General features: G+C 32.8%; 2 protein-coding genes across 5 annotated transcripts in view; one reads left to right on the top strand and one right to left on the bottom strand.

Annotated features, from left to right (window-relative positions):
• The window catches only part of scml2 (Scm polycomb group protein like 2), a 31,548-nt gene extending 6,922 nt beyond the window's left edge, over positions 1 to 24,626 (bottom strand). For both annotated transcript variants that reach the window (XM_051122079.1, XM_051122080.1), the window contains exons 1-10: positions 24,563 to 24,626; positions 18,028 to 18,115; positions 17,870 to 17,938; positions 17,700 to 17,770; positions 17,063 to 17,297; positions 16,884 to 16,972; positions 15,490 to 15,733; positions 3,319 to 3,617; positions 2,767 to 2,878; positions 2,448 to 2,651 (exon numbers count right to left, since the gene is read on the bottom strand). In XM_051122079.1, coding sequence (XP_050978036.1) covers positions 2,448 to 2,651; positions 2,767 to 2,878; positions 3,319 to 3,617; positions 15,490 to 15,733; positions 16,884 to 16,972; positions 17,063 to 17,297; positions 17,700 to 17,770; positions 17,870 to 17,938; positions 18,028 to 18,049 — 1,345 coding nt within the window. In that variant the 5' untranslated portion in view covers positions 18,050 to 18,115; positions 24,563 to 24,626. The remainder of the gene's footprint in view (positions 1 to 2,447; positions 2,652 to 2,766; positions 2,879 to 3,318; positions 3,618 to 15,489; positions 15,734 to 16,883; positions 16,973 to 17,062; positions 17,298 to 17,699; positions 17,771 to 17,869; positions 17,939 to 18,027; positions 18,116 to 24,562) is intronic.
• Positions 24,627 to 26,913: 2,287 nt separating this feature from the next.
• cdkl5 (cyclin-dependent kinase-like 5) overlaps positions 26,914 to 27,370 on the top strand; it is a 40,688-nt gene continuing 40,231 nt past the window's right edge. For all 3 annotated transcript variants that reach the window (XM_051122825.1, XM_051122826.1, XM_051122824.1), the window contains exon 1: positions 26,914 to 27,029. The gene's annotated coding sequence lies outside the window, so the exon portion shown is untranslated. The remainder of the gene's footprint in view (positions 27,030 to 27,370) is intronic.

Raw genomic sequence — 27,370 nt, 5'->3', positions numbered from 1 at the left:
AATATTATATTGACCTATTAAGATTTTGCTTTCATCTACATTGTAAATATATATATATATTTTTTTTGCCATTTTATTAAAAAACGTTAAGAGATAAATCAATAACAATTACATTTTTAACAATATTTCAAGTGTAATTTATGAGATTTGTTTTATTTTGAATCCAGTTTTTCATTGTAAAAGGCAAAAAGTTGATCATACTGATTTCAAACTTAAGGATTCATTAGTTTGAATATACATTGAACCAAAAACTATCATAACATCTTAGTTGATAATTCAGAAATTTCAGAAAAGGTGTTAGTGACGTTCCTTGAAGTTACACACTGATTTTTCTGACTTTTGAACACATTTACCTCAAAATGATGGGACCTATCTACTCACCATATAGTTATGAGAGAGAGTGACACATGAATATTTCTTAATCATAAATGTAGGGGTGTAATTAAAATCAGTCTCAGCCAATGGACTAAAACATTCAGTTTCATAAATTACAAAGAAAATACAAAATAAATATTTTTTTTTAACTTTCACATTGTAAAAGAATCAAAAAGATATTTAAAAAAAACAACAACAACAACAACAACAATGGAAAATAAAACAAAAATTATTTCATAAGTTGAAACTTAGGAGTTAGGATTCGGGACAGCCACCTCCCAATTAAAAGTACCCAGTAAATATTATTGTGAGTTTCAATAGATAATAGATAGATCTTAGTAAACATTTAAGATTTGAATACTTAAATGCTTTTTAAATGTGTTTTTTGGCTGTGGGACAGCAGTTTGCACCAATTCTGTAGAACAGCCCATTTAATCTAGTATGCCTTTCATGAATATTTGACTTGTACCATAAAGAAAAACCTAGACCAAACCATCCAAATGCTTGTATTTTTTTAAACACCATTTATAAATTGATTGAGAGGGGGCGGGGGACGGGGGGGGGTGGTTGATCTGGCTAAATGTGTGCCGATTAAGAGGCCATGGCGTCGCAGCAGATGGCCCCACAGTCCTAGCGTGGGCCCCACGCCCTTCGCACACAAATATAAACACGCATACACATACGCACACTTTCCCCAGGGGACACCCCAATCAAACGCTCCAAAACCAGGTTACACACAGATGTCATCCCTTATTACTTGCAGTCTGATGACATCAGCTGTGCACACACATACACACTTCTATTTAAATATAGACACACCCTACTCCTTTCAGGTCACCTACACACCCATGCACTCACTTTACCCATTATTGTTAAATACACACATGTTGACAGCCTTAAAATAACATACAAGTACACTAATTCAAACAGAGCTGAAGTCTTATAGCAATATGTCTTTTGGCTCTCAAAACACTTTAGATTATGGATCGCTCTTCCTTTAGGGGCGCTTTGAACTTCCTGACATTTTGAATAATAAAATTCTTCAAACTGTGTTTCATATTTGTTTAAACATGCATCTCACATCATGGCCTCGATCGACCTTCAAGTAGATTTTTTTTTTTAGTATTAGGATTTAGTAAAGATTTTATATTTTTTACTTTTATATTTTGAATATTTAAAATAGTAAAATATTCATATAACAGAAACTAAAATAGTAAAAGTAAAAAAAAAAAAAACCTTAAATACTATAAATTTAATATAATATAATATTTTATTATATTTTCTTATATAATACAAATCATTTAAAAGCATTCTTCCTTCCTGGCAGAAATGTTCTCCTAATCAAAGAATCGCCCAGATTTTTTATTTTAATATTATGAGTGAGAGTAATTACATTTATCATTTTTCAGAGAATCCAAAAATAGCTAACAAGTTAACTAGCAATAAATTAACTCAAAAATTGTCAAAAATCAAATATAATACTTATTCTGAATAAAAGAAACAAAAATGTAATATAATATTAATCCTGAATAAAAGATTTGTTTTTAATATAAAGTAAAAGAAGAAGAGTTTTTTTTTATATTATATAACAACTTAAAATAGTTAAAGGAAAAAAAATACTTAAATATTATAAATGTAATATAATAAAATAAAATATAATATAATAAAAAGAATTTAAAATAACATTTTGATATTATGAGTGATACTAATTATATTTTTCATTTTTCAGAGAATTCAAAAATAACTAGCAATAAATTGTACATTTCCAAACACTTAAATATAATAATTATTCTGAATACAAGAAAAAAATACTTTTATATTTTGAATATATAGACAGAGAACTTAAAAATACTAAAAGTTAAAAAAAAACAAAAAAACATTTATCAACAATATAATATAATGTAATGCAATGTAATGTAATATTATATAAATTATTAATTTAATACTGTAATACTATTTGTTATTTTAATATACTATTTTGCATTTTTCCTTCCTGGCAGAAATGTTCTCCTAATCAAAGAATCACTCCTAAATTAAACCCAGATCAATCTCTAAAGCAGATCCAAACTAACCTCTGATGATTTCCCCGCCATCAGACTGAGATTGCAGGAAGCTGAACAGAGCTTTAGGCTGAAATGCACAGTCCACACAGGCTTGGACCGCATGCTGAAGAACCGTGTTCACAGGACCAGGCCCGAAATGATCAGGCAGCTGCAACAAAAGTTTACGGTCCAGATGTGGCCCTGGGTCTCCATGTTTGTTCACATACACACAAACTACAAGAGGAGAGAGAGCGGAAAGTCAGGTGAAGCGTACAATAATGCAAAGCCATTAGAATAGGTGGCCCATGTATGGTAGAAAATAAAGGGGTGGGGGAAGATAAAAGCCTACCTGTGGACACAACTCCTGAGTCTCTTGTTGTCTGCAGACTAGACAGTCTCCCGTCTGACACAGAGGACGACAACGTGGGGCTTGAAAGTGAATGAGGAACCTTTTGTTTTCTCTGTAAAGGCGGAAGACAGAGAGCGAGAGATAAACCACCAATACCCACTCTCACAAATCAACCCCACTTTTGTTTGCCCACCTTCTGACTCACAAAACTGCTTTATCTTCATTACGACAGACCCTTGTCTAAAACTAAATGAATCCAGCATGTTTAATGTACCGTTCATGCGGAAGAATTATAGTAGAAGTGCTAATGTTTAATATGGATAATTGCTCATGACATACGACCCCATCCTAAATCATACAAAAGCTGCATAATGATCAGTAATTGGGGCGATTTTCTCCTCCCCCCCCCTTTAAAATCCCATTATGCTGGCATCAGATTCAATCAAAAATGTGAAAAATAAACGTCAAAGTATCTTTTGTGTTCCTCACAAAAAAAGAAAATCATACAGGTTCCCCTATTAAACCTATTCAACCACAAAAAAGCAGTTCTACCTTGCTGCCAGGTTTGGGTCCTCTCTTTTTATATGGTTTGGGTGTGAGCGGTGAGCTCATGGGACTCTTGGGTGCATTGGACTGCGTTTGGCCATTCGGCGACGTGCCGGTTGCAGCTGCTGCTGCCTCGGCTGCTGCTTTTAGCATGGCGATGGTCTGGCTCTTGGGTCTCCTCCCTCGTACCCCCTTGCGGACTGGCAAAGGAGGCAGTGGGTGCGGCAGGCGGTACGGGGACTGCATGGAGCGCCAAGGCTGACTGGACTGGCCCAGTGTTGGAATAACAGTCTTTGGGAAAGTGACTGAAGGTGGGGGAAAAAAAAAAAATGAAGGTTATTCAAAGTATTATTATGGGACAATTATAATATTATGGTTTGAACCAGATAATACTAATAAGAAAGTATGTAAAAAAATGTAAATCATGTACATCAATTACTTTGATGCTTAAGACAAAAGTTCCATGCTTTTACTGCATTTTTTCTGTTCTGACATATATTATGGTAGTTCCATGGAAGTGCTTTTGAGTATAATGATAAAATATCATGGTATATGAATATGCCAATCATACTTTACTATGGTACAGTTGAGGTCAAAAGTTTACTTCCCCCTTTTAGAATCTGCAAAATGTTAATTATTTTACCAAAATAAGAGGGATCATACAAAATGCATGTTATTTTTTATTTAGTACTGACCTGAATAAGATATTTCACATAGATGATGTTTACATATAGTCCACAAGAGAAAATAGTAGTTGAATTTATAAAAATGACCCCGTTCAAGTTTACATGCCCTTGATTCTTAATACTGTGTTGTTAACTGAATGATCCACAGCTGTTCTTTTAGTTTAGTGATAGTTGTTCATTAATCCCTTGTTTGCCCTGAACAGTTAAACTGCCTGCTGTTCTTCAGAAAAATCCTTCAGGTCCCACAAATTCTTTGTTCTTTCAGCGTTTTTGTGTGTTTGAACCCTTTCCAACAACGACTGTATGATTTTGAGATCCATCTTGTCACACTGAGAACAACTGAGGGACTCGTATGCAACTATTACAGAAGGTTCAAACGTGATGCATTAAGAGCCAGGGGTGAAAACTTTTGGAATTTGAAGATCAGGGTAAATTTAACCTTTTTTGTATTCTGAGAAACATGTAACCATCTTCTGTATACTTTGAAGGGCAGTACTAAATGAACAAAATATGATATTTAAGCAAAATAAGAAAAACTATTTTGTTCAAAGGTTTTCACCCCCATGACTCATGAACAACTATCACTAAACAAAAAAACAGCTGTGGATCATTCAGGTAACAACACAGTATTAAGAAAAAAGGGGATGTAAACTTTTGAACGGGGTCATTTTTAAAAATTCAACTATTTCTTTTTGTGGACTATATGTAAACGTCTTTTATGTGAAATATCTTATTGAGGTCATTACTAAATACAAAAAAAACAACAACATGCATTTTGTATGATCCCTCTTATTTTGGTAAAATAATTAACATTTTGCAGTTTCTGAAAGGGGGGTGTAAACCTTTGACCTCAACTGTATATACTAAAGGGATTTACTCACCCTCAAACCTTATTAGGTGTATATGACTTTCTTCTTTCAGACGGAGTTATATTAAAACAAATGTCCTGGCTCTTCCAAGCTTTATAATGTCAGTAAATAGGTGTTGAGATTTTGAAGCAAAATAAAGTGCATCCATCCATCATGAAAAGTATTCCACATGGCTTCAGGGGTTAATAAAGGCCTTCTGAAGTGAATCAATGCATTATTAAGAACAATATTAATTGTATTTGTCTGATTGTATTCATCTGAAAGAAGAAAGTCATATACACCTAGAATGGCTTTTTTTTTTTTTTTGTAAGAGAAATCATTTAGATCATAGGTCTGTTTTTCGTATTATTACATCAACTGGTTGTTCATCACTAGTAGCATTTAACTTGTTACTACAATGTATTAAAACCTACAATACGATTACACCATTGTTTTGCACCTTGCTGCCTTACATGCAATATCCGCAAGATAAATTAAATGATTTATACTGACATTCAACATTAAATTATTAAATCTTACTGCAGTAATTTCACCCATCTGGGTGTCTCATTGGCCATCACACTATATGCATTGAATGCATTTCAATAAGGCAATCCACACCTCCAAACACAAACAAATAGGCATTTGTATTTATAAAAATAGAAAAATAATACAATTCTCATGCAGACTGAATTGAGTGGCTCCAACAGAGTCAGAAACTCTGATCTTTCCCCTTTGAATCTGACCACTTAAAGGCTTTTCAAACTGCTGTATTCTCTCCCTCAGAGGCCATTTTAGATTTTGCATATTAGAAGCGTCACATTACAGCCCTGAAAGAGGCTGTTTAGAAACGGGGAGCGCAAAAATTGAGTCGTCTAGGGATCCTCTTCAAGACGGAGTGAGGCGAGACCGTTTCAGCTGGCCATTGTGCCCCACAGGAGGCATGTGCTTTTCAGCACCCTATTGTTTTGCAGGCCTCCCCCCAACGGCTCTCTGGTCAAAGGGCTCTTTTCTGAGGCCAACAGGTAATCCTCATTAGGAAGAAAGACTAACCTCTTTCTCCACCTAGACGAGTGCATTATCAAGCTGTGGGATGAGATTTGACGGGTATGCAAGTGCTATGAAAGGAGTCAATTTGATCCCGCACAGAGCGACAAACAATTTTCTATGAATATTACTGAGCAGGCGAGTTAATGCATTATTCATTTTGTTGCTGGTTCAAAAAAACAGTGCCTACTTTATAGTCTCATTTAAAAGAGCACCTTATGGTTTTCACTTGAAGCGCTCTACATTAAAGCACATTATATTTTCGTTAAACATATTTTCAGGTAATGCATGAATGTTAAAAGCATGCAAGTATAATACTGAATAATGACAAAATAATATAATAGAATCATTTTTGCCTAGCAGATGTACAAGAAACAGCTCTGCAAAGAATAAAAATAAATAACAGAAAAAAAAAATAGACAATAGACAGTGTTTTGAGTTATGTTCATTGTAAATTCATCAAATGCATCCATGCGAGTTTGCTAATGAAAAATTTATCTCCAATGCGCACACCCTGCCTTGCAAACCAAATATTCTTAATATTCACAAATCCTTTTTCCTTTCCTCCCCTTGAATACCCACAATATCAAATATCTGCAGTTCAGCATCAACAAATCCATCAGTGAAGGTGTAAAATAGCACAAGTCGATGCTTTCTGCGTATCAAACAACACCGAAGTGAAATCTCCAACATATACACACCTCCTTCAGACCATTGGCACCAAATCTCCTATTATTGCCTCTGTATGGGCCATCTCTAAGATCAGATAAACTTCTCATATTACAGGGCGGCTGACGGGCGGTCAGCAGAAGTCGGCTTTGCTAAGTACATCTGGGAGCTTTCACAGAGTCCTACGTGCAGCTGCTCTCCTGAGCCTCAAGAGCGGAACAGGAAGCCTGAGACGCATAGGTTTAATGAGGAGAGGAGAAAAAGCGTGCGAGGAATGGACAAGTGTTTTCTTTCATTTGAAAGCGGCCGATTCTCATTCAAATATCTATGAATGTAAGCAGGCTCGTGAGGAATCAAGCTTATTAAGCGCACATATGCATAATGGGCATGCAAAACAGAAGCATTTTCAGAAGCTGTCACGGACAATGTACAAGCAAACTATATCCGCCCTCATCTGTTTAAAGGTGAAGCGTATTTCTAAACAGTTTAATCCAGTGACCCAGTGACCCCTAGGTTGACTCCCACACCCGTCTGGTCACGGGAGAGGTTGCGACCGATGTGCAACGAAGGTGTCCAAGCAAAACCAGTCTAATTATTTCATCTCTTCCACAATATTTACATTTCACCCCACACCAGACCCGAACGGCAGGGCAATCTGTCTATGGCTGACTGCAGCTTTAACTCAGCAGGAACTAGAACCACATGTTGTGGGGGAGTAATGCCGAAAAAGAGTGTGTCTGCGTCCATGCATATGCGTGTGTGTGGTAAAAGGGGATATAGGGTTCCCTGAGCCTCAGGCAATTTAATGAAACAATGCAATCTGTTAAGGAGCTGAAGTCAAAACAGCTACAGTGGTTCAACACAAGCTTTCAAATATTTTTGCGGCTTCTGTACAAAAACGATTAATCAGAGTATTTACTTTTTCCAGTCAGTGAGGTTTTTTCCATTTAGTTCAAGCTTATCAGTTATTGAATTACTCTACTTGATGCATATATGTTTTCTTGCTAAAACAAACTTCAGAAGTGAATACAACGTAGCATGGAATAAACAGAATTTGACAAATCTTATGCAAAATTAACAAATCCATCACTTTATGACTGACCAGGATAAACAATCATCTGTATATGAAAAAAAAAATCATAATCTAATTTACCTTTTTCTTAAAGACTCCTTTGTGGCAAGCCAAATTAACATTTAATACTATATATAGTATGTGACTCCAGACCACAAAACCTCATAAGGGTCAATTTTTGGAAACTGAGATTTATATCATCTGAATACCATCTGAATAAATAAGCTTTCCATTGATGTATGGTTTGCTATGATATAACAATCTTTGGCCCAGATACAACTATTCAAATATCTGGAATCTGATGCAAAAAAAAAAAAAAAAAAAAATCAAAATATTGAGAAAATTTCATTTGAAGTTGTCCAAATTAAGTTATTAACAATGCATACGGTAGGAAATAAGCAAAATATTTTCATGGAACATGATCTTTACTTAATATCCTAATGATTTTTCGGCATAAAAGAAAAATCAATAATTTTGATCCATACAATGTATTGTTGGCTATTGGTACAAATATACACTTACGACTGGTTTTGTGGTCCAGAGTCACATATTTTTATGTTGCTGAGGTCATTTTTGAATACTACTAAGTATTCTAAGAGTGACTAGCATCTTAATATGCAGTGAATAAGTATTACTGACCAGCCGAATAGTTATTTCCTTGCTGGTATAGTGACAATTAACTATTTCTGCAGTACTGTACCATTTCCTTTTTCTCCTTTTAAATTTGATGGTGATCTGTGGTTCAGATATTAACTATTCACTCCTGACTAGCATGTATTCCAAAAGTTGCTGGTAGCAATTCAGTAAGATTTAACTGAACCATAGCCTTTCTGAATAGGCACTGCATAGTACAAAAAAGCATTTGCAAGTAGTGCATTATAGCATGCAAAAATTAAATATTAATGACTATTAAATAATTACTATTGGAATAAATACTACAAATACTAGTGAAACTGCAGAAGCTAGTCACTTCATTACTTATAATAAAAAACGAGTAACATAAATATAGATTCTAGTTGATTTAAAAGAATTAATATTAAAACCGCTTGCCATAGTCGCTCAGCTCAATGAATGCTTTTCTCAAATAGAGAAATAAAAGTGGAGTGTTCGTCCACTGCAACAGCAAGCAGCTGAAAGCAACAGGAAAGAAACCTTGGCAAAAATACACTCAAATTAAACTCATGTGACCTAAATGCACAAGCCACTAAAACAAAGCAACAGACATCAGAGACAAAAGCCTCGGAAATACGCCTGAGGAACTCACCAAAACGCGAACTTTCAACTATATCCGCGTTGTGCACTAACGAATCCGGGGTAAATTTTTCGCTTGGTGCAGAATGCCTGTTTTTAAAAGCAATAGAACAACCGGAGCTTGCGCTCACTTTCGCGCCCGGTTTGAGCAGCAGCGGTAGCGGCAGAAGCGCATGACAAAGCCCGTGCCGGTGTAGCCCTGATCGGGCAATATCTGATTAATATGGAGGCGGGGACGGGGAGACGAGGAGGAGGGGGAGAGGGGAGGAGAAGGAGGGGGGGGGATTGGGGGTCGCATTCATGTTATCAGCAAGATTGACAGCCCGTAACTATAAGGGAGTGAATATTAAAATGTGATTAGTATTAAAATACAATAAAATATGTATATTTATTTACAGTAGACCTTGTATCTTATTAAATAAAAATAACATACATTTATCTTTAAAATGTACATATTTAAGACTTAGTCTACACGTTAATGTAACATTCATAAATAATAATAATAATCAGAAAATAACTAACACTACCAGTCAAAAGGTTTTTTTTTTGTTGTTGTTGTTGTTTTGCTTTGTTTTAAAAGAAGTCTCTTCTGTTCACCAAGCCTGCATTTATTTGATACTAAGTACAGCAAAAACAGTAAAATATTGAAATATTTTTACTATTTAAAATAACAGTTTTTTTATTTGAATATATTTTAAAACATTATTTATTTCTGTCATTTCAAACCTGAATTTTTAGTATCATTACTCGAGTCACATTATCCTTCAGAATTCATTCTAATTTTCTGATTTGCTGCTCAAAAAATATTTATTATTATTATTACTATGTTAAAAATTTTTTTTTTAAAAAAGCGGAGTAGAATTTTTTCAGGTTTGCAACATTTATCCGAAATAGAATTTTTTTGTAACATTATAAACATCTTTATCATCACTTCTGACCAATTTAAAGCATCCTTGCTAAATAAAGGTATTAATTTCTATAATTTCTTTACCGAGAAAAAAAAAAAAAATAGTCCAAGCTTTTGAATGGTATTGTGTATAATGTTACAAAAGCTTTTTATTTCAGGTAAATGCTGATCTTTCAGCATTTCAGGATCTCTAATCCTGAAAAATAAATGTACTCTGTTTTAAATATTGTTATTAATAATAATTATAAAAAAAATAATGTTTATTGAAAGGCAAATCAACATATTAGAATGATTTCTGAAGGATCATGTGACACTGAAGACTGGAGTAATGATGCTTAAAATTTAGCTTTCATCACAGGAATAAAATACATTTTAAAATATGTTGAAATAGAAAGCATTTATTTTAAACAACAAAATATTTCACATCATTACTGCTTTTGCTGTATTTTGCTTAAATCATTGCGAGAGAATTCTTTAAAAAAACATTCAAAATCTTACTGTTCAAAAACTTACTGTTGTCTAGTAGTGTATAAATTATTAAATTATTAGTATTATTATTAAGTTAAGTTTTCTCTAAAATCTCTAAAAAATAATAAGTAAATAATCTTTTTTTTACAGTGCAAAACACTGATTAAAAAAAACAAGACATCGGAACACATTGCATGACAAAACACTTTTTTTTAAATTGTTATTTATATAAATCTGGCAAAACAGGGTAGTTGTTATTAACTCTGACAAAGTTTCACATTTTACATTCAGCACCCCATAATCATCAGTCTCCTGCCATTTCAAAGCTCCTCCCAGGCTTTTAGGGCTGAAGGGGGTAAAAGGTTAATGGAGATCAGATTCAGAGTTCCCGGTTTGAAGCAAACGGGTCCAGAGAGGCATGAATGACGCTCCTGCTGGAGGTATTTATATGCTTTCTTACACACCCGGCGGGTATAGTCTCATACCAACACCTCAATCTGGTACCAATCGTAATCCCAAACCCCATACAGAATTCCCTGCTAAAGCCAAACAAACCCTACTCAAGCCTTTGATGCGTCCCGTAAAATGAAGCAAATGTATAGCGGAGATTATTACAAATACACAAACAGTCTACAGCCAAATTGGATTTGTCTGCTTTGTCTCACACATTTATTTTAAACGCATTAAAGCCACCCTAGTGTGCGAGATGTGTGAAAGCACCAACACTTATTAAGAAAACTTGCCCTGTTGTTCTCACTTTAGGTGTGAGAATGGGAGCAGAGGTGAATATGTAACTAATAAGCATAACTAGTGGTAATAAACAGCTCTAAAAATAACTTCAAATGCATATTAGGCGAAGCATACCACATAATGGATTGTTTTAAACTAAACAAAAGCATTTTATTATCAAATCCATTATGGAGGAAACAATATATTTGAAATCATAACAATAAATTAAGGTAAAAATGATGGAAATGAAAAAATGATTAAATTCTTATTATTTGCACATTAGTGGCAGACTGTTTGTTGCTTTATAAATTAACAGTTCAATCCAAAGAAAATTAAAAATGCCTAACTCAGTGGGAAAATATTGTATCTGAGATAGGCAGAAAAAAAAGACAAATAATTTTCTCTGAAACATCTTTGAGCTCTTTCGTACATCAGAAACATAATTAAAATCAATGACCTGAATCAAAGTAAACTCTCAGAAGACATTCTAAAACAAACCAGCAAAACACCAGATATCCTGAAATCTCCTCAGATTACAGGAAATCTAATCTAAACCATATTTTAATTAAAGAGAAAAAGTCTAATTTATCTGTAACTGCAACCACATTCGTCCTTTGTCTCGCATCCAGAGCTTGTCTTTCCATTGTCCTAAGCACTTATTACTGTTGTTCTTTACTACATTATTAATACATGCACATGTGCACATACACAATGTGCTCTGCGCCAGCTAGAAATACTGAAAAAAAGACATCCCTCAAACACCCACCGACATTTTTTTCAGCACTCATTAGAAAGGTGGTACTCTCTAATGATCAGTTAAAACTACTATGCAAGGCAAATGAGTACAAATCACACACAAAGGAAAGGATAAATGCACAGTTCCTGCTCTCCTGCCTCCATTTAATGCTCACTAAAATACATGAGAATTTACCTGAACTGTTTGCTTTTTCATATTCATATATAAAATTTATTACCCAAAATAACTGCATTAAGTACTTTAAAAAGAATATAGGTTACCTTGGACCATAAAACCGATCAGTTTTCTTTAATTATATGTATACAATATCTGAAACCTGAATGAATAAGCTTTCCATTGATGTATGGTTTGTTAGGATAGGACAATATTTGGATGAGCTACAACTATTTAAAAATCTGGAATCTGAGGGTGCAAAAATCTAAATATTGAGAAAATCGCCTGTAAAGTTGTCCAAATGAATTTCTTAGCAATGCATATTACTATTGAAAATTAAGTTTTTATATATTTACAGTAGGAAATTTACACAATATCTTCATGGAACATGATCTTTACTTAATATCCTAATGATTTTTGGTATAAAACAAAAATCAATCATTTTGACACATGCAATATACAAGTGCAACTCATGACTGGTTTTGTGGTCCAGGGTCACATATGACTGTTCTTTTCATTTCAAGGAAAAATGTCTACTATTTTTTGGAGTATAAATCAATTCAGAATTTTTGGTGCAGTCAAAGATGAGCAATTTGAAAGCACAAGGGTCTTTTGTTTGATAAACCTCCTGAAACCATTCAAACTATAAACTATTGCTGAGTCATGGATTGATCCAAGTGTTTTCAGTAAAACTGTGGCAGTGAATTGTGAATAGGCTGTAAATAATTTACAATGATTCCGAATGAAACGCCAACTCTGATGGTTGGGAGAAAATGTAATCCTTGTTGTGTCCTGAATTCTGTGTCTCAAAGATCCATTTATTTATTTCAGTAACTGCATAGAGAAATATTCCAAAAAGTCTTTCAAACAAACAAACAAATTAATAAGTAAACATCTGAATGTCATAAACTAGATGAATGCTGAATCAAAAAAAAATCTAGTGCATCAGCATGTACACTGCCATTCAAAAGTTTGGGATCAATAAGATTTTTAACGTTTTTTAAAAACTTTTCTGCTCATCAGGGCTACATTATTTGATTAAAAATACAGAAAAACAGTAATATTGTGAAATGTTATTGCAATTTAACATTGTGTTTTTCTATTTTAATATAGTTTAAAACAGAATTTATTTCTTTGATGCAAAGCTGAATTTTCATCATCATTACTCCAGTCTTCAGTGTCACACGATTGTTCGGAAATCATTCTAATATGTTGAGTTATTATTAATGTTGGAAACAGTTGTGCTGCTTAATATTGGTTTGGAACCTATGATACTTTTTTCAGGATTCTTTGATGAATAAAACATTAAAAATTTGTTTTAAATAAAAATATTTTGTAACAATATACTGGTCAAAGTTTGGGGTCAGTCAATTTTTTTTCTTTCTTTCTTTGTTTGAACGAGAAATTACTTTTATTCAGCAAGGATGTGTTAAATTGATAAAAAGTGATAGTTAAGACATATTGTTTGAAAGATTTCTATTTTAAATAAATGCTGTTCTTTTTATTCAAAGAATCCTGAAAGAATATCACTGGTTGCCAAAAATAAATCAATAAATCAGCATATTAAAATGACTACTAAAGGACCTGATGTGATTTCTGATGTGACACTAAAGACTATAGTAATAACTGATGAAAATTCAGCTTTGCATCACAGAAATAAATTATATTTTAAAGTTTATTAAAATAGAAAACTGCTATTTTAAACTGCAATAATATTTCATAATAGTATTTTCTTTCTGTATTTTGATTAAATAAATGGAACTTTGATGAGCATAAGAGACTTATTTACAAAAATCTTACTAATCCCAAACTTTTAAACAGCAGTGTATGTGAAACAAGCTTTTGAACAAGATGTGGCAAAAAGAAAATTCCTCCTCATCTAAATCATATAACCACAGTAAAAATCACAAAATTAACTGCTAATTGAACTCATAGACACTTCATACTTAAAGGCCCTGCATGGTGTGTGACTAGGACAAATGGGAAACATCTCCCAACACCCAATATCCTTTCTGTCTGGTCATGTCCGTTCTGGTAAAAGCAGGAAGAGAGCAGTAAACATGCCTTGAAAATACTGAGGAGGAAGAACTGATAGGACACACGTAACTACCACCATTCATCAAAAACTCCGTTTCATTCACTTCACATCAATTATTCTGCCAGAGCCACACAAACGGCTTAAGCAGGGGTTAAACATTTGAACAGCACCGACAGACAGCGATAAACCATCACATCCAAGATTTACGGCACAACAGCAAATGATATGTAGTCCTGCAAAGTGTGCATGTTAAGTCAGTGTTGCTGCCAAGAAGAATTAGTTGTCTGCAGTGAGACTACTTGTTGCTCACATAAAAAAGACATATATGAAAAGTTCAGATGCAAAACCAGCTAAAAGTCATCTCGGTCAAAAAAATGAGATAATGATACTGAGTGAATGCTCCTGACACATATTATACGTCCATCAAATGCTTTTACTTTAAACTCGCTAAATTCCAGCCTCAGCCCAATCAGAAGTGCTTTTAAAGAAATACGTCAGATGGATTTAGCTGGTTTTGCATCTGAACTCTTCATATTTTAATTTAGAACAAAGAACAATTAAGTATTAATTCATTTCTAGAGTACAAATGATGTCAGATTTAGGACTGTTACTGACAGTTTAAGTCAAAAGTTTACACCTTGCAGAATCTGAAAAATGTTAATTATCTTACAAAAATAAGAGGGACCTGAATAAGATATTTCACATAAAAGACGTTTACATATAGTCGACAAGACAAAGTAATAGCTGATTCTTAATACTTTGTTGTGACCTGAATAATCCACAGCTGTGCTGGAAAGGGTTCAAATACAAACACAGAAGGGGTTCCAAAAAAAAAAAAAAAAAAAAACACAATGACTGTATGATTTTGAGATTCATCTTTTCACACTACGGACAACTGAGGGACTCCTACGCAACTATTACAGAAGATTCAAACACTCACTGATGCTCCAGACGGAAAACAGGGCATTAAGAGTCAGGGGTGTAAACTTTTGAACAGAATGAGGATGTGTACCTTTTTTTTTATTTTGCCTAAATACCTTATTTTTTTCATTTAGTACTGCCCTTCAGAAGCTACAGAAGGTACTTACATGTTTCCCAGAAGACAAAATAAGTTAAATTCACCCTGATCTTTAAATTCAAAAAGTTTTCACCCCCGGCTTCTAATGCATCGTGTTTCCTTCTGGAGCATCAGTGAGCATTTGAACCTTCTGTAATAGTTGCATATGAGTCCCTCAGTTGTCCTCAGTGTGAAAAGATGGATCTCAAAATCATACAGTAATTGTTGGAAAGCGTTCAAATAAGCATAAAACTGTGAATTGTGGCAATTGGACCAGTTAAAGACAAAGTCAATGTTCACTTTGACTTGAAAACACAAAATATTTGAGTACAAACCTATATAAATTTGACTTGTGCTCATTATAGAGAGTCAAAAGATCGTTTCTCCTCATCTCTCATGATCGATCATGTGAATGTTCCCAAAAAGTTTTCGCTATATGCACTGAGGAAAAAAACAAAACTGTAGTGACGCCTAGTGGCCATAGACTGTACTCACAGCAGTTGCCAGGCGGTTGTAGACTGTGGTTGGTCAGTTGACACCAGCCCACGGGGAAGATGTCCCTGGAGTCATACTGACACCAGTAATCGAACGCTCCTCTCCAGCCATCAAACGTGATGAATATCTTGTCCCCTCTCACCTCTCCGATGGTAGCGGGACAGATGAGGTAGGGATTCTTTCGGTCCACCGCTTCCAATTTCATACCAGGTTTAAAGTAGTTCTGAGTAGGTCTGGGCGGCTCCTGAGGCGTTCACAGGAAACAGAGCATCCATGTACAAGTTATATTTTTTAAATAAGGTATGTAACAAATTAATTTTGATTCCACAAAATATAAATAAATGCTGTTTGTTAAATATTCCAATAAAAAAATTAATAAAAAATATTTAAAAAAATGTTTTTTAACACCAATAATAATAAGAACCATTATTAACAATTGAGCATATTATTATTATTATTTTATTTTGTTTTTTTGGCCTTTTTTGGCAAATTCGGGATTCGAACCCAGGTTGGCCGGAAGCGCTTTATGTCAGTTCGCTAACAACACAGGTATAGGCACTGACCCAAATGCGACCCTGGACCACAAAACCAGTCTTATATTGCACGGTTATATTTGTAGCAATAGCCAACAATACATTGCATGGGTCAAATGTATCGTTTTTTCTTTTATGCCAAAAATCATTAGGATATTAATTAAAGATCATGTTCCATGAAGATATTTTGTAATTTTTTGATTAGTAATATGCATTGCTATAAACTTCATTTTGGCAACTTTAAAGCCGATTTTCTCAATATTTGGATTTTTTTGCACCATCAGATTCCAGATTTTCAAATAGTTGTATCTCGGCTAAATATTGTCCTATCCTAACAAACCATACATCAATGGAAAGCTTAGTTATTTATTTATACATTTTAGAAATTTGTAGAAATTTACACTTATGACTGGTTTTGTGGTCCAGGGTCACAAATCAGCATATTAGATGTTTTCTGAAGGATCATGTGACACTGAAGACTCAAGTAATGATGCTGAAAATTCAGCTCTGCATCACAGGAATAAATTGCATTTTAAAATATATTATAATAGAAAATATTTATTACAGTTATTTTAAATTGTAATAATATTTTGCAATATTTTTGATCGAATAAATGTAGCTTTGGTAAGCAAAAGAGACTTCTTTCAGAAACATATTTTTTAAATATTAATTATTCCACACTTCTGACTGGTAATGTATGCTAAAATCTAAACATTTGGGGAAAAAAAAGTGTTTGTTGCAGTATTTTTTTCCTGTCTGAATTTGTTTTGCAACAAACCCACCACTTTGCATTTATTTCAAAGCTTTATTCATGAATCTATGAAAAGCTTGTTAACATGCTTCGTAAATTGAAGCAATTACCTTTTTAAAGGCTGAAGCTGGAGCTATCTCTGCCCCACTTAATGTTTTTAATAGGAACATGGGCCATGAAGAGGCATTCATTCTGAACCCTAATGATGAGAAATAAGTGTTAAACAGGAAATGTAATTTCACTTTGAATATTATTATTATGCTGTATTTAAGGGAAACAAATACATTACCAAGTGGCGGCTGCAACATGTCTCCGGTCTTCTCACACGTGCCGATAGGTTGAATGTCAGAGGAGTCGACCAGTCGCCAGAAGTCATTGGTGCTGTCACTGCCATCCAGTCTGAGCCGCAGACGCACGCCCAGTAACCCCATTACTGTGGCGATACACATTGAGGTGGAATTCCTCGGGTCACAGGCCTCTACTTTCATTCCCACTTTAAAATCATTACTGGGAGGGACTCTGGACTGGAGAGGGAGAGAGAAAACAAAAAGATACAAAAAAATTAGCTTTATAATAAATTACATTTTAAAATACATTCCAACTGTTATTTTAAATAGTAAAAATATTTCTACATTTTGCTGCACTTTGGATCAAATAAACGCAGACTTGGTGAGCAGGAGAGACTTCTTTAAAAAACATTAAAAATCGTACTGTCAAAAAAAAAACTTTTGTATTAATATAAACTTAAAAATCACTAAAGACAACACTTACAGCAGTTAATCTCATTCCATAACCACACTTATTAATCTTGTAAGAAGTTAAAGAATAACAAATATATGGGTCTGAAACTAATTAAATCAACCAACCGTAGATGAGCGTTTATTTTGGCAGAAATGCAGCATCATTAAAGACTGAAGAGCTCCTACCTGTCTGAAACAGCTGGGAGAAGCAGGACAGGATGAAGTCTCTCTCAAGTACATTTCCCAGCTGAACGGCTCTGAGGAATGAGCAAGAGAGTGAAATTTATGAGATAAAGTTCACACTACTTGTATTTGTTTCTTTATGGGTTAATAAAGAAAGAAAAGAGAGGCAGTACCGGTGAACTTCTGTGAAGGGCGTGAATCCTCATGATTCCTCCCTGATTTCTCCTTATTACATTTTTTGTCTGCAAATAAAAACAGTCAATTAAAAAAATCTGAGATTAAAACAAAGAAGTTACTTAATTATTAAAAACAAAAAAAGACTAACAAAAACCTTTCTGGTGGGTTTTTCCCATGGTGACCTGGAGCACCACATGAAGTGGACAGAAACTGGACAGCCAGCACAGCTCTTAAACAGCCAACTGAAAGAAAGAAAGAGAGAGAGAGAGAGAGAAAGAAAGCAAAAAGAAACACAGAAAGAAGGAAAGAAAAAAGAAAGAAAAAGCATTAAGAAAGATAGAAAGAAAGCAAACAGAAAGAAAGAAAGAAGGAAAGAGAAAGACAGAAAGAAAAAAGGAAAGAAAAAAGAAAGAAAGAAAGCAAAAGAAAAAGACAGAAAGAAAGAAGGAAAGAAAGAAAGCAAAAAGAAAGACAGAAAAAGAGACAGAAAGCAAAAAGAAGGAAAGAAAAAGAAAGACAGAAAGAAGGAAAGAAAGAAAGACAGAAAAAGAAAGAGAGCAGAAAGACAGAAAAAAATAAAGAAAGAGAAAAAGACAGAAAGAAAGATAGAGAGAAAGAAAGCAAAAAGAAAGGCAGAAAAAGACAGACAGAAAGAAAGTAAAGAAAAAAGAGAGAAAGCAAAAAGAAAGAAAGACAGAAAAAGGCAGACAGAAAGAAGGAAAGAAAAAAGAAAGAAAAAGCATAAAGAAAGATAGAAAGAAGGAAAGAAAAAGAAAGACAGAAAGAAGGAAAGAAAGAAAAAGAAAGAGAAAAAGACAGACAGAAAGAAAGAGAAAAAGAAAAAGCAGAAAGACAGAAAAAAGAAAGAAAGAGAAAGCAAAAAGAAAGAGAAAAAAAACAGAAAGAAAGAAAGCAGAAAGAAAGATAGAGAGAAAGAAAGCAAAAAGAAAGGCAGAAAAAGACAGACAGAAAGAAAGAAGTAAAGAAAAAAGAAAGAAAGCAAAAAGAAAGAAAGACAGAAAAAGGCAGACAAAGAAGAAAAGAAAAAAGAAAAAGCATAAAGAAAGATAGAAAGAAAGCAAAAAGAAAAAGACAGACAGAAAGAAAAAGAAAGACAGTCAGAAAGAAAGACAAAAAAGAGACAGAAAGAAGGAAAGAAAGCAAAAAGAAAGACAGAAAGAAAGAAAAAGAAAGAAAGAAGGAAAGAGAAAAAGAAAGACAGAAAGAAAAAAGAAGGAAAGAAAGAGAAAGAAAGAGAAAAAGACAGAAAGAAAGAAGGAAAGAAAGAAAAAGAAAGCAAAAAGAAAGACAGAAAAAGACAGAAAGAAAGAAAGCAAAAAGAAAGAAAGAAAGAAAGAAAAACAGAAAGAAGGAAAGAAAAACAGAAAGAAGGAAAGAAAGAAAGCAGAAAGACAGAAAAAAAACAGAGAGAAAGAAAGAACGAATTTTGTTCAATCGCATTCCATTTGATCTTTTCATTAAATCTACATTACCCTTCAAACGTTTGAGGTCAATATGATTTTTTGTTGTTGTTTTAAAAGAAATGAATACTTTTATTCAGCACAGATGCATCAAATTGATCACAAATGGCAGTAAGACATTTATAATATTACAAAAGGTTTCAATTTTAAATAAACACTGTTCTCTTGAATTTTCCATACATGAAAGGAAGAATCATGTGACACTGAAAACTGGAGTAACGATGCTGAAAATTCAGCTTTAACTTCATAGAAATAAATTACATTTTGAAATATATTCAAATATAAACTTATTATTTTAAGTTGTAATAACACTTCACAATATTACTGTTTTTATTGTATTTTTAATCAAACAAATGCTGCCTTGGTGAGCATAATAGACCTCTTTCCAAAAACATAAAAAACCCTCACATAACTTATAACCCCAAACTTTTAAACAATAGTAAAAATACAAATATAAACACACAATACCGAACTATTCATAGATTCAAAACATTTCAAAATTCTTTCAAAAACCTTTAAAAAAAAAATATGACATTCAAACGTTTGGGATCAGGATTTTTAATGATTTTTAGTCTTTTCTGCTCATCAGGGCTGCATTTATTTGATTAAAAATACAGAAAAAAACAGTGATATTGTGAAATATTATTGCAATTTAAAATAGTGGATTTCTATTTTAATATTCTTTAAAATAGAATTTATTCCTGTGATGCAAAGCTGAATTTTCTGTCTTCAGTGGCACATGATCCTTCAGAAATCATTCTAATATGCTGATTTATTATCAATGTTGGAAACAATCTGTGATACTTTTTTACAGGATTCTTTGATGAATAAAATGTTGAAAAGAACAGCATTTATTTATAATAAAAATCATTTTTAACAATATACACTGATGTTCAAAGTTTGGAGTCTTTCTTTGAATGAAATTAATACTTTTGTTTAGCAAGAATGTGTTAAATTGAAAAAAAGTGATAGTGAAGACTTGTTAGAAAAGATCTCTATTTTGAATAAATGCTTCTTTTTAACCTTTTGCTCATCAAAGAATCCTGAAAAAGTATCAGAGTTTTCAAAAAAATATTGATAATAAATCAGCATATTAGAATGATTTCTGAAGCATCATGTGACACTGAAGACTGGAGTACTGATGCTGAAAATTCAGCTTTGCATCACAGAAATAAATTCTATTTTACAGTATATTCAAATAGAAATCTGCTATTTTAAATTACAATAATATTTCACAATATTACTATTTTTTCTGTATTTTTAATCAGATAAATGGACCTGTGACAAGCATGAGAGACTTCTTTAAAAAACATTAAAAATCTTATTGATCCCAGGAGTGAAACTTATATTTGTAAATAACAGTCTCTTTGTCTGTTTTATCACAAGAGAGATCAGCTTTGGCTCATAAGTTCATGAACCCGTCCCGGAAGCCATATTACAGCATTACGGAAGACAGGGATTATACATTATACTCCCTACTGGCATCTGAGTGCAATTTATTTCACCAACATTGCACTGTCCAAAAAGAAAAAGAAAAAAAGATTATCACTAAATCACAAATACCTCTAAAAAAATCAAAGCGCTCGACTAAGAAAAGCTTTTCTTCTATTTGACAATATAATAAGTTACTGCAGCTTCTGAGGGACCCTGCGCTCGCTGATCAAAGCCTCGGCTCTCTCAGCAAGTGATAAGTCACATCTCAGTTTGGGGAAAATTGGCTGCAGCTGACGTCCTGTGCAAGCTGACAATAGGATGAGGAACTTCCTTTTTATTCCTCTGTTAGTCCACTTAATGCTTCTTAATGGGACATTCAACAAAGCCAAATTACAAACAAATACAGACAGAGAGCCATTTTAGTTCCATCAACATAACTTTTAAAACTCTCTTTTTTTTTTTTTTTTTGCAAAAGTGAAAGGTTATTAACAAATATAATACTACAGCCTTCAATATTTAATGTTAGGTTGCAACTATATACTGACAAAAATGAAACAATTTTACTAGAAATTAATGGTAAATTCACAAATAATTACAAAGAAATGGCAAGAAATTTAATGTGCAATTTTGAAATAGTATTTTCTTGTAAAACATACTCCATTGATATATATATTAATTAATATATTTCCATAAAATGTTTATAAAATAAAAAACACTAGAAATATAAAGGCATACTGGAAGTACAATGTACTTTTAAAAGAGGTTTCTTTAGAAAACATGCAATAAAAAAAGCATGCATTTCTGCTTTTTTTCTTACTTGCTTATCCAAAGGATTGCGCAAAAACTTCAGATGATGTTGAAACCAAAAATCCCCCTAAATAATCCGGAAAACAAGTCCTTTTTGCTTGGAAAAAGAGATACAATCCTTTCAATGTCACACTGGTGTTTCTGCTCTGAAACTACTAGCCACTTGAATCTGGATAGCAGACAACCTTTCTCTCTCTCCCCCCTCTTCTCCTCCTCATTCTTCTGTCTTAAGCTGTGAATCCCATTCAGAGAGTCGTCATAAAGATTCCAGACCGCCGTAAAAAGGTCATTAGCCAGCGTGCATTTGTGGGAGTCTGCAGGAGTACATGAAAAGGATTCCAACACCTCCCATTAACAGATGATGTCTACATTTTGTGGTCTCTCTCTCTCTCTCTCTCTGTCTGTCTGTCTTTTCAAGGCCCTCGCACCACACCCCCCAGACAGGAAGCTTTCTCTTTAGACATGGCTGTTTTAAAGCAGGGAGGGGGTGAAAATGGATATTATCAATTCACAGATGAAGAGAAAGTCAAGGGGTGCCTAGATATAATGAATTTCAAGCACTGATGTGGTGTTTTTCTTTTTTTTTTCTTTAAAAAAGTTCTGGTTTCATTGGATAGTCTTGGTAAATAAATTGTTGTTATACAGAATGATGCATATATTGTTCTGTGTTGTTACAGGGTTAACAAAAAAGTGTTTATTTATTAATTTTCATGCTGTTTTCATGTGTAAAAATGTGTTTCTTGGGATTATTAGAGTTAATTTTAAAAAATCCTATAACTTGAAATTAAATAAGTGTTAACTGAAATAAAAAAATCTATATAAAATGTATTTTAATTTCAGCTAGTAACAATAACTTAACATTAACTTAACAATAAAAAAATTATATAGACATAATAAACTAAAATTTACAAAAAAAACTAAATGACTTTACATAAAATTCAAATGAAAAAAAAATACTAATACTAATATAATAAAACTATAATATTTAACAAAAATATAATATTATCTCAGTGATACTAAAATGACACGCAGATGTATTGAAAGTTCTGGTTTCATTGGATACTGCTGGTAAAAAAAAAAAAAAAAAAAAATTAAAATAATAAAAGCAAAAACGTTAAATTATTATGTAAAACTATTGTTATACAGAATGATGCATATTGTTTTATACAGGATGAACTGGATCGACAAGTTTTATTTATTAATTTTCATGCTATTTTCATGTGTAAATGTTTCTCTATTAACTAAAATACTACAACCAATAAATAAATAAATAAATAAAATAAAAAATTCATATAACTTGAAATAAAATAAGCGATAACTGAAATAAAAATATATATAAAATTTATTTTATTTCAGGTAGTTGTCAAGGGAACATTTCTCATTTTAATTTAGTTAAATTTAATGATTTAAAATAACTAAAACTTAACAATAAAAACAAAATAATATAGACATAAAAAACTACAAAATTGGCAAAAACACAGCAAAATGACTACAACTTTACCTAAAATTCACATGAAAATTAAAAAATAAAAACTCAAAATATTAATATAACAAAACTATAATATTTAATAAAACTATAATATTATTGAAAGTTCTGGTGTCATTTATGATAACAAATGCAAAAATATTATGTAAAAAGTTCTGATGCATATATTGTCATTGGATACTGCTTGTCAACTATAACATTAAAACCATAAAAAACATTTTCCTATAACTAAGCATTAAATAAAAATATAATGAAAAATAATAAATGCAAAAATGTAACATGATGATTTAAAATAACTAAACCTTAACAATAAAAAAAATACAAAAAAAATGATATAGACACATATAGAAAACACAAAAACACATTAAAATAACTAAAACTTTAACTAAAATTCAAATATAAAATATTTAAAAAAAAACACATATAAATGCATTGAAAATCCTTTAATTGATTTAAATATTCTATTATATTATGTTGAAAAAAAAAAAATAAATGCAAAACCTTCAGATTATTATGTAACACTGCTGTTAAACAGAATGATATATTGTTACAAGATTAACATTAAAGTTTTTATTTATAATTTTCATGCTGTTTGTAAAAAAAAATGTTTCTCTGCATATAGTCAACTATAAAACTAAAACCAAAAAAAAAACATTTTCCTATACCTAAGCATTAAATGAAATGAAAAAAAATATATATATATATATATATATATAATTTTTTGTTTGTTTGTTTGTTTTTTTTTTTTTTTTTTTTTTTTTGAGCTAGTTGCCAAGGCAAATTTAATTTTTTATTTTAGTTTAACATGATAATTCAAAATAACTAAATTTAACATTTTTTTAAATATACATATATGGAAAACAAAAACACATCAAAATGACTAAAATTTCAACTAGAAAATATAAAAAAAAAACATATGACTGGAGCGTTGAAAATATCCTATTTTACATATATATATAAATACTCCATTATATTAAGCATGTTGAAAAGAAAACCGCATGGGTAAATTATTTTGATAGCTTTTTCTAAGACAAAATAATTAAAACAATGAATGACACAAAAACAGTGAATTGCGCTTCTGTCATTGGTGGGACAGACGCTACTATCATAAACGCCAGTTTTGAAGAACCACAATAATTATTTTCATTTTTTATTAACCAAATGTGTGCATGTAATACATAACATACATCTGACGTACTTTCACATGCACTGTAAATAGTTTTCCGCATGCACTCAACACCAGTGTACCAATTAGAGAGAGAGAGAGAGAGAGAGAGAGGCAGGCAGCTCTTTTCGTTCAGCGAATAACAGACGCAAAAAAACACAGCGCGCACATCATCCTACAGTATATGTAAACATGCATTCAGCTTCCGCATCAGTGTGACCACTGTGACATCTAACAAACGCAGATGCACAATACACTACAGCACAACTGACCTGTTATAATGAATATGAAAAAGGTGGCACTAATGTTTCCTCACCGTGTGCTGTCGGACAGTGCTGCTGCTGTGCTGTTTTACTGTCCATTGGGTTTAGGCCGCCATGTTTCACACATCCGCGCATGTCCAGCAGCATCTGTGCCTTCAAATTTATATCAATGGACCATCGAAGAACTACAGATCATTTTGTACGAGTGAAGGTGATGGAGAAACTCCCAATATGCTTTTACAAATGGACTTTAATTGTTGAAACGATCTGAAATGAATTCGAGCGACATTATAAAAATCGAGTAGAATGAAATTCAAGGATTGTTATTGAGTTGGGAAAAGCTATTTATGTGTTTAACGTACATTGCAGTTGCAGTCAAACATTACTTGACAATAAAAATGAAATTTATGAAGCCTTCATAATAATTAGATGGGCATTCGTTGTCCGTTATCTGGACGCATAATTTATTATCACGTATAAATGTTTTAAATATTATTGCTAAAAAGGTTTTGCTTCTGTGTGAAATGCTGTCACATTAAATATAAGAGTGTGACTGCTGTATATAACACGTATTAACACACTATAATAATTCTATCTTGTAGGAATATTAATTATTAATTTATTTGTAAGTTTCATGTATTGCATCTGGTACGTTTTAAAGGATAATCGCTAGATGGCACCACGCGCTTTTCCCGATGAATCAGTTCATGCAATGACAGTCAGCCTGACTGTTTTCAGTTTTCTAATACTGGAAATTAATTATTGAAAAATTAAAATGTTCTTAATGATTTTTACAAGGGTCAATTCGGTATTTTTGCATGTAAAATAGGTTTATTACGATATTCTGCCATACTAAGCTATAAGCTAAATAATACAAAAAGAAATAATTTATAGCTGCAAAACTGAAGATCAATCACATTATTACATAAGTATAATTACATAGTTTAGAGATTATAAAGGAAAAACTTACAGGCACAAGTTTAAAACATAAACAACACATGGCAATGGTAGATAGATAGATAGATAGATAGATAGATAGATAGATAGATAGATAGATAGATAGATACATAAGCAGTTTTTGAACAGTAAGATTTTTAATGTTTTTAAAGAAGTCTCTTCTGCTCACCAAGCCTGCATTTATTTGATCCAAAACACAGCAAAGCAGTAAAATTATGAAATATTTTTACTATTTAAAATAACTGCTTTCTATTTTACTATTTTTTAACATGTAATTTATTCCTGTGATGTCAAAGCTTAATTTTTAGCATCATTACTCCAGTCACATCATTCTAATATGCTGATTTGCTGCTCAAAAAACATTTTTAATCAGTATTTAAAACACTTGAGTACATTGTTTTTCAGGATTTTTGATAAATAGAAAGATCGGAAGATCTACAAAAAGCTTTTGTACCATTCAGAAGCTTGGAGTCAGTAATGTTTTTTTTTTTTTTTTTAATTATAGAAATTATAGAAATAAATACTTTTATTTAGCAAATATGCTTTAAATGGATCAAAAGTGATGATAAAGCATTTATAATGTTACAGAAGATTTCTATTTCAGATAAATGCTGTTCTTCTGAACTTTGTATTCATGAAAGAAACCTGAAAAAATTCTGCTCAGCTGTTTTCAACATAATAATAATAAATGTTTACTGAGCAGAAAATCAGAATATTAGAATGATTTCTGAAGGATCATGTGACATTGAAGACTGGAGTGATGATGCTAAAAAATCAGCTTTGAAATCGTAAGAATAAATTACATTTTAAAATATGTTCAAATAGAAAACAGCTATTTTAAATAGTAAAAATATTTCAAAATTTTACAGTTTTTTTTTTTTTTTTTTAGATAGATAGATAGATAGATAGATAGTATTTCCTTTATAATTTATAAAGGCTTCTTCTTTTTAAAGGCTTTCTCTTCTCAGTAGAAAAACAGTGTGAGCTGTCTGCTGAATTGATCTTTCAGCTCAGCCCACTCACACACACCAAGCACAGCCTCGCCAAACGAGCACATCAATTTGGATGTATGCATGTATGAAATATAACACATCCGAGCAGGAATGCATATTATCATTGCTCAACCGAACCCAGCCAAAGACGACCCCTCGCTTCTGGACCATTCTGAGCATTCCTCCAAGGTGATTGGCCACAGAAGGGTTCGGTTCGGCCGCTATTGGTGTGAGCAATCCGCCACTCACTCAGCATGGTGCCGCTTCGCCTGAACGCCAATTTATACACCCTACTACGGCGAAGCCTTGGCTCATGAATATTAATTAGATTACGTGACTGGACGCACTCGCAAGGTTTCCAGGCAACGTCAGTGTGACGTGCTTAATATTCATGAAGCGAGCCCTAGCCGTACTGGAATCCGTAATTTCGCGTTGTTAGGTTGTCAATGGCTCAGAATGAAGGTGGATACTGTTGCAGCTGTGATGATGGGTTACCACTGCAGGTGAAAATGAAAACATCGTTACTTGGCGACGCGAGAGGACAGTTTGCGCATCGTTGTCTCGGACATAAGTGAGTATTCTGCTCGGAGCTCTTTCCGTAAATGTACATTATTGTCACTGCGCTTGTTTTTTTACGCTGGATGTTAGATGTTTGTGCCTGTTACATCGTTGGTGTTTCGCACAAACACGCGTACCTCCTGCCCACACACTCCAGGAGACCGAAGTCACCTGTTATCAATTATGTCATGCGTTTAAGACTGTATTGGTTATGTAAATGCTCTTTATAGTGGCTGGCCACTTTGTATATAAATCGTTGTGATTTATTTATTTATATTTTTACCGCACCACTGTTCATTTAAGAGTGGGTGTGAGTGGTGTGGGCTGTCAGTCATTTCTTGATACTGTCAGGTG

The sequence above is a fragment of the Labeo rohita genome, chromosome 11 (assembly GCF_022985175.1).
Source record: "Labeo rohita strain BAU-BD-2019 chromosome 11, IGBB_LRoh.1.0, whole genome shotgun sequence".
NCBI lineage: Eukaryota > Metazoa > Chordata > Actinopteri > Cypriniformes > Cyprinidae > Labeo > Labeo rohita.
This window is presented reverse-complemented; position numbering and strand designations above follow the sequence as displayed.